Consider the following 14,723-nt stretch of genomic DNA (forward strand, 5'->3'; position numbering starts at 1 on the left):
CCGCAGAGACCCCGATAAAAGGCTTCTATCATGGGGTGTCCTGTTTCCAGAGGCTCCCTCCCATGTGGAACCATAAGCTGCCAGGCTTTGCAGGCAGACCAGTTGCTGGTAAATCCCATTATAGTTTCCAAGGGTCTTCTTGTCTCCCACGGACAATAACAAAGCAGACTGGCTGTGAGCCAGTGGCCATTATCAGCGTGTGCATCTCTACTGTCACAGATGATTAGCTTTTATCGTCTGAACTCACCCTTTACAGACATATTCATGTGTCAGCTCATTAAAGACCCAATGAAATCAAACGTGCGACTAAAAGAAGGGGTCCGAGCATTGAATCCTGCTAGCAAACAGATTACTGGATCAGTACAGATCGACCGTAACCCAGGTGAACCAATTAGGAATTAGGAACCGAAATCTGATGTATAATCTTTAGGCAGTTTGAAAAGGGGAAGCCTCCTGATTGGGGTGTGTTTGTTTTTGCTTTAATCATCACGCAGCTTCAGGTCTGACAAATACGCAGATAAAAAGACACGTTAGTAGGGAAGCAGGCCTGACAGTGCTTACCTGGAAAATTTCAAACCCATAAATATCCAGCACACCGATGTTCAGCTCCTGGTGGTCTTTCACCATGGCCTTGTTGATGGACTGAAACAAACCAACAATATGGTCAGATGGTCCAGAGCTGCTGCCGTCTCTGCATGAGGGGTCATGAGGTCCTCTGTGTCCCAGTGCTTCGGCTCTCTGCCGGCGGTTACCTCCACTAGCCAGTCGAAGACGCGGGCGTGCAGGGCTTTGGACAGTGCGTCACGCGTGTAGCACGCCTGCTCTACGTTCAGCGTCACATCGATGGACTCGGACTTGCCGCCCCACTTGCTGTCCATCTTGCGGCTGGTCAGCTTCTCCTTGAGCCGGTTCTGGTCGATGCCCAGCAGGAAGGCAGGAAAGGCCAGGACTAGCGGGCGGAGATATCAGGAGATCCTTAGAAACCACATCCTTCGGAGATTAACGCATAGTTTCTCCACACTCAGCTATGATGCGTTTCATTTGGGATTTCCGGTCACCCAAGAGTCAGGGAGCACTAGCCATGAGTCAGGGGAACAGCATCATCACAGGACACAGGCTTACACATGCTAAGACCAATTGGGAGACACCGATTGACCTGGCCTCCGGAAATCAGGGCCTAGAGGCAATGTCAGACACACACAGTTTGGGTCGGGACATGAAGCCGCAGCCAGAAGTTGTGAGGCCACAGTGCTGACCACCGACCTACCCATGATGTAATCCCTGAATATCATCATTAAGGAGCAGTATTTTATAAGCGGTTGTGGGAGATGGATGAATGGATGGATGGAAAATCACTGCAAAATATTTTATCGAGATGTGAATGAAAACGGTCCAAATGCTGAAGGAGCACCTGAGGCGTAATGCATGATTATAGTATCCTTAATAAAATGTCATGTGCAGGATCCCAGAAGGAGTGAGGGCAAGCTTCTGGCCGAAGGTCCCTCTCCGCGGCCCATCAGGCTGAGTCACTTCCCCCAGAAGGAAGCAGAAGCAGCCCGAAAGGCACACTTGGCGGGGAGAGCGTGAGGGTGCGGCTGGCGCCCCCTGCTGGGGACATCGGGACAGCGCCACCCTCTTACCATTCAGCCTGGTGCAGGAATGGAGGACACAGGGACTTGTGCTCACACAGAGAAACACCAGAACCAGTAAATGTCCTAAAGAACGTTTCCCCCGACATATCTGTATGGCCTCACCCATCCTATAGCTTCACACATCCACAGATTATTATCTTTTATCTTAAAGAACAAGCAAAAAATTCTGCAGAAACCTGCTGCCAGAGGAGATATGCCTGCTCTACTGAACATGTTCGAGAGGTGCAGGTAGAGCAGTAGACACTGCGTGACCCGAAGCAGTGATAGCAGGGGGGAGGAAACCCAGAGCTGCATACTGGGTGGGACAGGAGCTACAGAGGAAGGGAGGAGACTGAGACAGGAAATACTGAACTTGGTAATTGTAGCCTGTGATGTAACACAGTGAGACTTCAGAGTGGGACTTAACCAATCTTTTGAACTAAGCCTTGAATTAGGGATGAGCTCCACACAACATTTACCAAGGAGGTGCTTTCTCAGGGGGACAAACGAAGACCTCCTGTGGCCAAAAAAATCAGTAAAACACAAAGAAATTGCGGTGGGCTCCAAGAAAGCATCTTTACTTTGCGAGTACCTACATTCATTGTTCTCCACAGCGGCATAGTTCCCGGCCTCCTTGAAGTTGATGTTGCCTAGATGAAGCACCCCAGCCACGATCTGGAGGACGAGGGTGCGGTCCTCGGGCCGAATCCCGATCACGTTCATCGCGTGCTGCGATAGACGGGGGGCGGGTACCGTACTGAGTATTGAGTAACAGGTTTGCTGTCTGCTGCAGCATTTAGGTCACTTTTGGAAGCCACCCGAGACTGAGATACCCAGACAGAATAAAAACACTCTTTGCTGCGTCTGTTTATGTGAGCAGAGGGAACACTCCGGCGATTACAGAGACAGCCTTACTATCGTCTCCTGGAAATCTTTCTTGTCGTTTATGTCGTCGACTTTGTAGGACCCAGACTGGTTGAGGTAACTGTAGTAATCTAAACTGGTGATGCCAAGGGTGCTCCTCTGGTCCTCGCTGGCGCCTTCGATCAGCTGCGAATGGGAATGAGAGCCGAGTTAGACTCACACATCAGGAATAACCGCTGGACCCCACAGCCTCAGATGCCAGGGGAACGGCACTATAGAGTCCGTTTCTGAGAATCCTTCAAAGGATCACGTCCTTTCCTGGTGTTCTGTATCAGCACATTAACAAACCCATTCACTTCTATTCCAGAGACCTGACTTTCAATTCTACCCTCTCTCATCACTCTGGAAACAGTATTATGAGAGAGTGAAGCTGCCCCACGTGCTGGTAGACTTCTGAGGGACACGAACAACATGACCTGCTTACGGGGTCCGAATGGCATGCTTTGGTCTTAGCGTCCCGACAAAATCTAGGACATGTGAAGCGAAACTATTTCCCACTTTTCCCCATCTTGCATCCAGACATGCCAACATGCAAAAGCATTCAGACACACAAACACAAACACAAAACCCCAGGACCAAAGACCCTAACCTTCAGGCTTCGGTCCTCACCTGGTAGAATATATGAAAACTCCTCTCTCCAGGATTCCTCATGACGACCCGAGATTTTTCCAGAAGGAAGTTGGAGATTTTCCCTCCGTCCGGCTCGCCGCCAGAGCTGAACCAAATCTCAAAGTACTTTCCCTGCAGAAAGGGAAGTGTGGCTTCTGAGTGTCAGACTGGGTCAGTCTGAGCTGGAGCACAGACACTGATGAAAAAGCCACTGTGTGGTGTGACAACACACCAGCATCCTATTCAGAAACAAGATCCTTAGCCAGTGAAAGGTGCCCAGATGCATGGTGCAGACGGACAATAGCGTCATGAAGCCCTTACAAATCGACTGGAATTGTTGTTCCTCACGGTCTTCGCGTTCCCAAAGGCCTCCAGCAGGGGGTTGGACTGAAGGATGATGTCTTTGACATGCTGGAAGGGGGAACACTGCAGGTCAGCAGGGAGTTTGACAGGTGGAGCAATCTCCACGGCAACAGGAGAACATGGCTGGAACTTTCCACAACCACTTTCACATGCATGTGCGCCCACACACACACACACACACACACACACACACACACACACACACACAACCACACGGGCACACATGGATTCACACAGACTTAACAGACGCACATTCTTGCATCCACATGCACATAAGCTCGCATACGTTCAGATATGCTTGCACATTTCCAGAAGCACAAACACACACACACACACACACACACACACAAAGAACCTTCTGCACTGCACTTCCTGCAACACACATCTGGTCCCAGTATGTTGCAAGTTAAACATGGATCCATTTGTCAGGTGTTTTATGTCAAAGCCGCACTGCAGTGGGTTTTTTTGTGCATTTTTTGAATTCCTAAGCTACGTCCTTCACAGTGTCAGCGCAGTGGTTTAGCTGGGCGATTTTATTTTTTCGTAGCTCTCTTTTCAACTGAAAGACATGGGAAATTTAAGGCAAAAATAATCGTGTGGGAAACGTTAGCACTGTGCGTCAGCGCTGGGAGACGCTGATTCAGGTCCACATGAGCCTGTTTGCAACAACGGAGCATCAACTGGACTGAATGGGTGCAGGAAATGAGTCCGGCAGATTCAGGCATACAAAAATGGAGGTCCTGCTGCCTCACACATCAGCTGAGGCGTGATGAAGAGTCACATGACAAATGGAGGAAGACCATGTGACCTGACAGAGGGGCTATGGAAAACAGGGTTAGGTGGATTGGTAGAAACCGAAAGGTGTAGCACAATGAACCGCAGTTAACAGCATTTGTGGTCAAGAAATAAATTCCAGTGGTGGCCTTAGATTAAAAAAAAACCTTATTTTAAGAAATTAGTAAATGATTGATGTTTCGCTCTTTTCAGAACTCTTGTATTGCATACGACTGGTTCTTTTAAAAGAGGTAACTTGGTTTTGGGGGCTATTAAGTCGACAGAGAGACAGGACATCTGGGGGGCTTGTGTGGAGCAGATGGCTAGTGCTGGGGTGGGGGTGGGGGGGGGGGGTAGGCTTGGTTGTCCCACTGGTGATGGTGATAATTACAAACCTTGGGGGAGGATAAGGGCAGAGATGCCAGTCTCGTGGCCCCCGGGACGCAGACATAGCGGAGCGATTACACCGAGTCTGGCCGCTATGTCGCATCATTTCCACACATGTGGCCTGACTGCGGCGTGCAGCCATAGGCAGCGACACGCGATCCTGCACCTCCCTGCTGCGCGCGCATACAGGCACCCACACCATTCACGGGGCCATTGCGTTGCCTTTCCCTCCTGCCTCGGGCCCTCGGACAGCACCCACCTGCACTTTGGGGCCCCCTCCGGACACCCTGGAGATGTAGCTCATGATGTACTTGGCCGCCACTGTCTTCCCCGCACCGCTCTCTCCGCTGAGGGACAAAAAAACAACGTTGAACACTGCCCCAACATTGCCCCTAACACCACCCTTAACATTGCTCCAAGACAATCTCTAACACCGCACCTAACATCACCCTTAACACTGCCCCAACATTGCTCCTAACAACACCCATAACTTTGCTCCAAGACAATCTCTAACACCGCACCTAACATCACCCTTAACACTGCCCCAGCATTGCTCCTAACACCACCCTTAACATTGCTCCAAGACAATCTCTAACACCGCACCTAACATCACCCTTAACACTGCCCCAGCATTGCCCCTAACACCACCTTTAACATTGCTCCAAGATAATCTCTAACACCGCACCTAACATCACCCTTAACACTGCCCCAGCATTGCCCCTAACACCACCCTTAACATTGCTCCAAGACAATCTCTAACACCGCACCTAACATCACCCTTAACACTGCCCTAGCATTGCCCCTAATACTGTCCTAACACCACCCCCTAACACTGTCCTAACACCATCCATAACACGGTCCCAACACCGCTCTGAACAGTACCATAACACTGCCCCTAACACCACATAATAGTGTCTTAACACCACCCTTAACATTGTCCAAACACTGCCTTTTTCATCCACACATACCAACAGAAGCACTCTCTGGAAACATCACAGCACATTCTGCCACTGGCCCGTCCGAAAAGCCCAGCTGAGTAACTCCATTAGCAAGTCTGGACCAGTTCCTCACAAAACCATGAACATTATTTGTTAATCACACCCTGAAGCTGACATTGCTGATTTAAAATTATTTTTTGATGATCCACATACGACAATTACACATCTTGGTCACTTCATCTATTAAGCAGAGAAAACTGCTTAAGGTGGTTGAAATGAAAAATTTTTAGTTTATCAACTGATGTTGACTCTTGAAAAAAAAACTCAGCTTTTCAGTTTATGATAACTATCTAGATCCAAACACAACATGGCTGCATTCACCACTGTGTTCTGGAAGTGCTCCTTGAACCGGCTTTTCAGATCAGACCCAGCCAACCTAAATTTCTTCTTTTAACTGTCCTCAACTGTGAACCTCACAGATGTGGGGACGTGTCGTAGGGCGACATGCGACACAGGAACAGTCACTACGGCGATATTAGATGATGATAGAAGGTAAGACTGAAGCCTTAAAGCACTTTGGAAAGGCCAGGCAAAAAGTACGGCAGACCCGTCTGTGAGCAGAAGGCAACACTCCACTTGGGACCGCCTGATTGGGGGGGGGAGGGGGGCTCTGCTATTCGCGAGGGAGGCCACGCAGATCAGGGGCAGGATCTCCACCTTGCAGCAATGCCAGCGGGGAGCCGAGCTCTGAACGTTAGAGATTATTATTATGACATACACAGGCAGAGAAGCTCGTCACTCCTTCCTTGCCGCCTGCGGAGGGGGATGTGATTCTCAGACATTTTTCCAGTCACTTTACAGAATTTCCACCCCAAGCGGCAGAACAATATGGTGCCATTTTCTTTCAGCTTTCTCTGCTTTTAACCCCCCCACCACCCTCCACCCCCCCCCACCTCCGGTTGCCTGCCCATTGTATCTGCCAAGATCACACTCATTTAGATGTCTGTGGCCTGGCTTCACATTTAAGAACTGGCCCGTTTTTATGTAATTTTTACGGGGTAGTTGTGTTGGCAACAGTAGAGCCGCAGGACTGGTCTGAGTCGGCTGCCGATGCCGTAATGTCACATAAAGCCTGGTACACTTGCTGGTTTTCTTCCTTTCTAACGTTCATTAACATTGACTGAATAGGATTTGCTACTGTTTACATCTGAGTTAACCCCTTCCTCTGCGCTAAAACAGACTCAGCGGACTACAGACGTGTCCCTAGTTGGCCTTTCTCCCCCCCCCCCCCCCCTCTCTTCTTACCCTCCCCTGCCGTTTACATGTGTATTTATTTCAAACGTTCCTCCTTGTAATGACTGCCGCTTGGTTTAATGAGTCCTATTTTTACCGGCCAATGGGGCCTTTCCCATTGTGTATCGTAATTACAGAGAAGTCGGATGCTAAACACACTGTCGACTTCCCGTCAGACTCATCGGCCGAACATGGACGGGACAGTCGGGGTTCAGCCGGCTGGCCTGAGGTCTGACACAGAACCGAATCAGCCCCCTGAATCAGCAGTGCTGGAACTAGTACCAACACAATACTGGGCAGCCAGCCAACCAATCATACAGCGACATCTCACAAATAAAAAGATTATAATAAACAAGCAGCACTAAAATCCCTGTAGGGTCTTTGCTGTTTAACCCTTCAGGTACCTAACCTGACCTGCCCTGAAGGAATACCAAAGCCATCACATAAGTAACTAAATAACACTTTGCTGTAGATGTTTCTGGTAATTCCCTGCTAACCCAAACTGTACCTTAAACAGTAACAGGATGTACAGGTTCCCCCCTTGGCCGGTGTCATGGAGCGGGGCGGCCTTTGCTGGGGTAGGCCTTCCTTAATGATACAGACCCCACATTGGCAGCATGTCCTCAGCTGGCAGACTCAGCCCTGATTGGATGCTGTTGCTCCTTATGTAGCATTTTAATACCACAAAGTTACACCCACAAAGTCATTTCCTCCGTTAAACACTTCTGCTGAAAAGGAGTCCATTTCCCCCTCTATTGTGACCATGAAACAAATGCCACCTTTGACAATACCCATTTATTAATAAGGAAGAGTCCAGTCCCATGGGAGGAAAACATATCGGGACAAGAGTAAATATAGGGTGGTGTACAATGGGGACAAGACGCGATGGGGGAGGGAAGGACATCTGTAAATAAGAAATAAAAAGTCCCGCAAGTCGGTCTGGTGTCAGTCTGGGAAAGGGACACTGATAGACACAACAATGCAAAGTAAATGCTGCTAAGTTTAAAGTTCATGTTGCACAAGGGCTACAGGGAACAGGAAACAGTGCAGAAAGTCCCCCTCTAAGTGACCGGTATGACTGTCAGCGAGCAGCGCTGGGCAGCCAGCCTCAGACATGCTCGGATCAGCATACCTCTACACTAACTGACTTCCCAAAAACCACTAAAATAAGACAGAAGATATTCTGGGAAGCCAGCCGGCCCTCTGTCCAGTCATCACCAATGTGGTGGCGGGTCACATGCCTTTTGATTAGTAAGCGTGTCCGCACGGTGTGCGGCTGCCCGTTCTGGTACCCGCAGCGATAACCCTGATGGCTACCGTTGCAAATCTCACTTTTTTTTCTGTGGCAAGCTGCAAAGCCAGCTGTCTGCTGTGCTAATGACACACGGCGGGGGAGGGGTGACTCGTGCGGCCATGGAGATGAGCACTACAATCCCTGGGGTGCCCCCTCCCTCCACCTGACACAGTCATGCTCAACTTCACCTCCAGAGCGGAGTGGGAATGCCGCCCTCCGCCCAAGTCCACCTGCCGCACCTCCACAACCCGCCCCTGCATACATGGTGGCTCACAGGGCTTCCTTTGCCCCCCCACAGGTGACATCTGCCCAACCTCTCCACGTATACAAGCTGGCTGTGTGAGACAATGGCGACACTGGGGGAAGGTGGGGGGGGGGCAGAAACACACATGCTGAGGGGAGCATGCAGGTGCACTTCCTGTTTTCTGGAAGTAGGAAGAGCTGGGCACAGACCTGTCAGGCCTTTGTGTTTTTTCTTCCACGTTGTTTTTCTCTCAACATCCTGGGGTGACCCAGACATACTAACAAACACCAGTGTGTGTGTGTGCGTGTGTGTGTGTGTGTGTGTGTGTGTGTGTGTGTGTGTGTGTGTGTGTGTGGGCATGCATGCATTACATTGTGTGTGTGTGTGTGTGTGTGTGTGGGGGTTATGTATATATTACATTGTGGGGACCAAATGTCTCCCAAATGTGATAAAAATCTGTTATCTGCACCCAATGGGGAAAACTAAATTTTATAAAACTCTTTTACATTGCAATGTAAAAATTCCAACTAAAAATGCCAAAAGTCTTGTCTTTTGTTTGGTTACTTATAGTTCAGGTTATGGCTGGGTAGGGGTTAGGGTTGTCATTGTTAGTATTAGGGTTTTGCTCTATAGAAATGAATGGAGAGTCCCCACAAAGATATAGATACATAATCTATGTGTGTGTACGAACTGTAGTTCAGGGACACATTTTTTGCATTACAGTCAACACACGGTGTTCAACGTGGCATACGAGTGAATAGCACCCTGCAAAGCACATGTTATGTAGGAGTCAGCAGGCATAGGTGCAGCCAGGCTGATTGCCCAGTGAACACCCAGAACTATTCAGTGACCAGAAGTGCAACATAAGAACATTCAGGGAAGGTAAAGAGGCATTAGGCTCGCAGAGGAATTCATGGAGCAGCTGGGTGTGGTGTGTGTCTTGGAAGTGGAGCGGAGTCTGACGACCAGACGTGGAGAAATTCTGTTTCGCCAACTACTGACATAGAGCAGCATAAGAACAGTGCTTGGGAACCAGTTATATAATAAATGAAGTTCACAGAAGTGAGTTAACCTGTTCGGTAGGGTTCCTTCCCTTTTGCATTAGCATATTCGCAATGCTTGCATGCGATATAATCTGAGCATTCACACTTTCTCCCGTGCAGCGCAGACATTCCACGCATAGTCTTCCCAAAGGTCCTGCTTTTGACACACCTTCCCCATAAGGGCCACTGGGGTGTCATTCACATGCGGGGGGGGTGTGGTTTTTTTGAGCAGCCTACCTGATGATGACGCACTGGTGCTCGCGGTCGATCATCATGTTCCGGTACATGCTGTCGGCCAGGGCATAGATGTGAGGAGGGTTCTCGTACTGAGCCTGTGACCAGCGAAAAGTGCACTGAGGTAGGTGCTCTATACAGAGCCGAGCGCCAAGTTTCTCAGCAATCAATTCATTCGGCATAAATTCATCTTGTAATAAAGCAGAATTAAGATTTCAGTCACACCTGGTAAGATGCTAATGACTCGAAGGGTCTTTGCTTAATAGTTTTTCCGTTATGCCACCCTGAGTGCCTTTGCTACAAGATTCATAGCAGCAGACCATGGTCTCATGGCACCGCTGCGGATTTCCAAGAAAAAAACCTGGTTTCCGAGTCGTTGTGTGCCAAGACAGGGCGAAGCTTTAAGAGCGACGGGCACCACACCTAGAAAGTCTGTTTAAAATCGTGAGGTGAGTCACTCTCAGTGACTTCTTAGACACGTATCCTTATATAGCTGTGATGTCATGAATCTAAGCACCTTTTCACAAGGCAGAGAAATTTTCGAAAAACAAAGCAGGGCTTGCATTTCATCGCACTCACCGAACAAGAGCCATCAAACTGAAAGCGCTTAGGGGGGCCTGATACTCACCGCGCCCTGATACATCTCCACCTCCTTTTCCCCAAAATATGGCATTTGTTTGAAGGGGTTGATAGAGATTAACACAGGACCTATATATGTCTTGTGCACAGAGCAGGGTTAAAGGCAAATTCCCAAACAAAGACGCACTTTGCTAGTAGTTCACTACGACAGGGCTGCCATGCCATTTTTGTCCCTCTAACTTTAATAACAATAACGATTCCTTCAACATTTATCAATGGACCTTTATTACATTGTGTACCAGTGATGAAACATGACCTAATTCTTAGTGATGATATCAGCGGCCGGCACTATGGCCTTATGATTGGCTAACCGAGGCTTAGCACTGGCCTAACAAATAATTCAACAGATCGCAGCCACAGAAGGTCCAGAGAAAAGGAGAGACAGAGAGAGAGAGCAAGAGAAAAAGAAAGCGATAGAGAGAGAGAGGCTGAAACCCGGATCCAGCAGAGACAAATACAGCATTTATTCCCGGAGATGAGTCCTGACCTCCCCGCTTTAGCGTAGCACTGGCTGCCACACTCTGTTGCTGTTCCTGTTTTACCCACAATTAGGGATTGATTCAGGGCCTGAAATGGCACGAGGCGCCCAGTTTTAACAGTGTCCACAAACTAAACTCACGAATCGGGTTTGCAGCACAAAGAAACGCACAAAGCACAAAGACCACTGCTGGATACAGCAAAGAGTGGAAGTGGCCGGGTGTTCTGTAAGTGTCAATGGACACAAACGGAGAGCTCATCCCCTGTCCGGGCAACACAAAGGATACAAAGATATAGTCGTCCATGTATCGCTTCTTGAGGTTCTCCACGATGGCGTCCTCGTTGATCTTGGTGAGCAGCACCATGTCGTCCACGCCGCTCTGCTTGACATTGTGGCTCTGCCAGTGGTACCGGTACTGCCCCTTGCTCCCCTGCAAAACACAAACGGACCCCTTCAGAATCACACCACAAGGTCCAGCTCCTCACAGACCCCTCGAAAGACCTCATCCTACATTGAGAAGAACTTGTGATTTTTATGGACGGATGTTTTTTTCAGAGCAATACAATTTAAGCACCTTTCTCTAAAAACAATGTTTCCTAATCCGATCGATCCTCAGGGACACTCAGACAATCCACATTTTTGCTCCCTCCCATCTCCCGCTAAAAATGTGGACTGTCTGGTAGGGAGCAAAAACATGGACCGTCTGAGGGTCCCCAAGGACCGGGTTGGGAAACACTGCTCTAGGGTTTAACAGCAAGGCCCCGCCTGTAATTTGACTCAGAGACCTTTTAGTTAATGCTTGGGCTTAACCGGTATATCTACCAGCTGACTACACCTACAGGCCTCCGGTGTTTTGTGCCTCTCCGGAATCTGCTTCCCTGAGTTACGTCCATGACTTGGAAGGTGCTGGGACACTCTCAACGCCTGCCCCCTTTGAGGGCCCTGTTAGCACGATTTCCTCCCTGCTGTGTTATGGGGTATCCATGTACCCCCCCAGACTGCTGTCTATAAAGGTTCTGCTGTCTCACTTGCTGTCTGTCAGGCTGCGTACCACCCCACCGTCTGTATTAAAGGTTTTCAGTTGAACTCAATGTTACCAGGTTCTTCTATGGTACCACCACCAGAAAATCTCAACAATGCACAAGGAATAAGAACATTCTAGGCACCAGATACCAAGCCAGTGGCAGCTGGATCATAACTGAGCACAGCAACGCCGACCGCTCCTCAGACAACGCGACCGCTCCTCAGGCAACGCCGACCGCTCCTCAGGCAACGCGACCGCTCCTCAGATAACGCCGACCGCTCCTCAGACAACGCCGACCGCTCCTCAGGCAACGCCGACCGTTCCTCAGACAATGCCGACCGCTCCTCAGACAACGCCGACCGCTCCTCAGGCAATGCCGACCGCTCCTCAGACAACGCCGACCGCTCCTCAGGCAATGCCGACCGCTCCTCAGACAACGCCGACCGTTCCTCAGGCAACGCCGACTGCTCCTCAGACAACGCCGACCGCTCCTCAGGCAACGCCGACCGCTCCTCAGGCAACGCCGACCGCTCCTCAGACAACGCCGACCGCTCCTCAGACAACGCCGACCGCTCCTCAGACAATGACGACCACTTACCATTTATCTAGTGGAGGTGAGATTCAAACACCTGTCCCTGAAGGGAGGAGGTGACCGGACTTCCCAGTGAGCCTGAACATTATTATTAACAACTGGATATATCAAATAATTAGTAGTGGACCTAAAATAGACTAACCTGGGACAATTTCCTTGTCCAATGTAATGATCCTCATCCTGATTCTCTGATTCTCTATTTCTCTTCATGTCCAGTTTCTCAAAACAATCCCACAGGATCATTTCAAATACAGCAAATCAATCAAACGCATTACTTCTCTCTAAGCAGAGCCATTTGCCACTGTGTCTGTAGAATGCTATTTATACATGCAGGAAATGCCATGCCTGACATTTATAGAGAAACAGGCCAATTATTCATTGCTTGGAATTTTATTTGTAGTAATTAGCCAGCATAACATCATGACTGACAGCACAGCCATAATTAACCTCAGAGTAAAGTGTCAAGGTGCATGCACTCTGCTGTACTAACAATTCAATCCAGTGGTTAAACACCGGACTGACCACTGGGACAATGAATTATACGCTATTTTATGCTTCTGCTTTTTTAAGAGATGAGCTGGACCATTTGCCGGCCAATCCTCACCATTTTCTTTTCCTCTTACGGATGTTAAGTGGTGAGTCGTTCCAGGGTTCTCACATGTGATTTCCGAGTGCTGCCGATACTGTTTGTTCCCTCGTCTCCTCCTGTCTTCCCCTCTGTTTGTCCATCTGTCTGTCTCATTCTTTCCTTCCCCATTCCCCCCCCAACCCCCATTCCATCCTCCCGTTCGGTTTCTGTCGAGAGCACATCTATAAAATAGCTTCGCTAGTTCACCATAAGCTCTGAGTCATTGTCATCTGGCTACTGTGTCTCTCTCCTGTGCACAGAGATAATCAATGGAACAGCCTCCACTTGACCGCTGGCCTGCCCCTTTGTCCCTCTCAATTGACGGACAGCCTAAGAGGCCAACCGGCTGCAGCTTTTCCACCAATAAAGAGTTTGAATACTGGCGGCCGCAGACTCATTGTCAGCGGTGTGCTTTCTCAGCCTGAGGCTCAGAGGAGGGTAGAGCACTATATGCATTTCTGTTCTCGTAACTCGACCCCTTTTTTTCCATGGTCTTGGAATGCTTTGATGGTACTTATGGGAAGTGATTCACACGAAACGTTTAAACCGCTTCCAAAATTCAAAACATAACACCGAGCAACCGGCAAGCAAAGAGTGCTGCTGAGAAAATCACTTTACTGCAGCAAGGGGCTGAAGCTGCAGCAGTACAGTGGAGAAAAGAAAAGTCAGGTGGTCTGAAGGTACTGAATCACACACGTGACTATGAAAAGCTAAAGGGCACAGTCCTCATGCCCTACGTAAACATTTACATTTACAGTGATCCCCCGCCAAACACGGAAGTTATGTTCCAGACCCACCAGCGATGGGTGAAAATCTGCGATATAGAAAGACCATTTAAATAAACATTTTTTTATATAGTTTAAGCCTTAAAATACCCCTCTCACATGCTTTAAACACATGTAAAGTTATTAAAACACACTTTGTAAACACATATGATATGTGGATGTCGGGATAAGGATCCAAAGCAACCTGCACTGCTCATTTAAACAGCTGGACACTGAAACAGCTCACTCTGAGGACGTTGCTTGAGGGTACATCAACCACCTCCTTCTGGGATTTGACCCAGCAATAAGTCCATGTCATTAACAACTGCAGCCTTCAGAACAATAAAATAAACAACTTCACATAGCAATCTGTGTTATCGTGGGAGATTAACCGCAAAAGTACGACATTCTTGTTATTGTTCCAGAAGGTAACTATTTTGATATTATTCCTGACATGCACCAGAACACTGAGATGGCCTGCAAGCTGATTAGATAAGGCCTGTGTAGACGGCCTGATGGAGAAGTGTGCAAGGGTAGAACACTGGCAGTCTCAGGACCACCTTCAGCTCACGCACAGGCAGATGACCAAATGTGAGTGTGGCTGCTGGCCCAGAGCAGGCAGTGGTGTACCTGACCGTAGCGAGCCCAGAGGGGGGACACGTCATCTCTGGTTCGTTAACGACACTTTAAGGGCCTGGCCAGTGCTGAGCAGAAACCCCACAGAATGACCATATGTAAGAAGCCTCAGAGTTGCTTTTTTGCAAGCAAATCACTGCATGGGCTGTGCCAGTGACACTGTGACCTGAGACACAGCTGCCACTGCACCTCTCAAAGTGACCAACTGCAGGGAGGGTGCTAGAGACA

At 49.0% G+C, this 14,723-nt stretch overlaps 1 protein-coding gene across 2 annotated transcripts in view; it reads right to left on the minus strand.

Moving 5' to 3' along the window:
- The window catches only part of myo1ea (myosin IEa), a 41,690-nt gene that overhangs the window by 14,372 nt on the left and 12,595 nt on the right, over positions 1-14,723 (minus strand). For both annotated transcript variants that reach the window (XM_049030061.1, XM_049030060.1), the window contains exons 2-11: positions 11,138-11,281; positions 10,363-10,452; positions 9,738-9,832; positions 4,948-5,035; positions 3,486-3,575; positions 3,165-3,296; positions 2,547-2,681; positions 2,228-2,360; positions 753-949; positions 562-642 (exon numbers count right to left, since the gene is read on the minus strand). In XM_049030061.1, coding sequence (XP_048886018.1) covers positions 562-642; positions 753-949; positions 2,228-2,360; positions 2,547-2,681; positions 3,165-3,296; positions 3,486-3,575; positions 4,948-5,035; positions 9,738-9,832; positions 10,363-10,452; positions 11,138-11,281 — 1,185 coding nt within the window. The remainder of the gene's footprint in view (positions 1-561; positions 643-752; positions 950-2,227; positions 2,361-2,546; positions 2,682-3,164; positions 3,297-3,485; positions 3,576-4,947; positions 5,036-9,737; positions 9,833-10,362; positions 10,453-11,137; positions 11,282-14,723) is intronic.

Source organism: Brienomyrus brachyistius, chromosome 11 (genome assembly GCF_023856365.1).
Source record: "Brienomyrus brachyistius isolate T26 chromosome 11, BBRACH_0.4, whole genome shotgun sequence".
Classification (NCBI taxonomy): Eukaryota; Metazoa; Chordata; class Actinopteri; order Osteoglossiformes; family Mormyridae; genus Brienomyrus; species Brienomyrus brachyistius.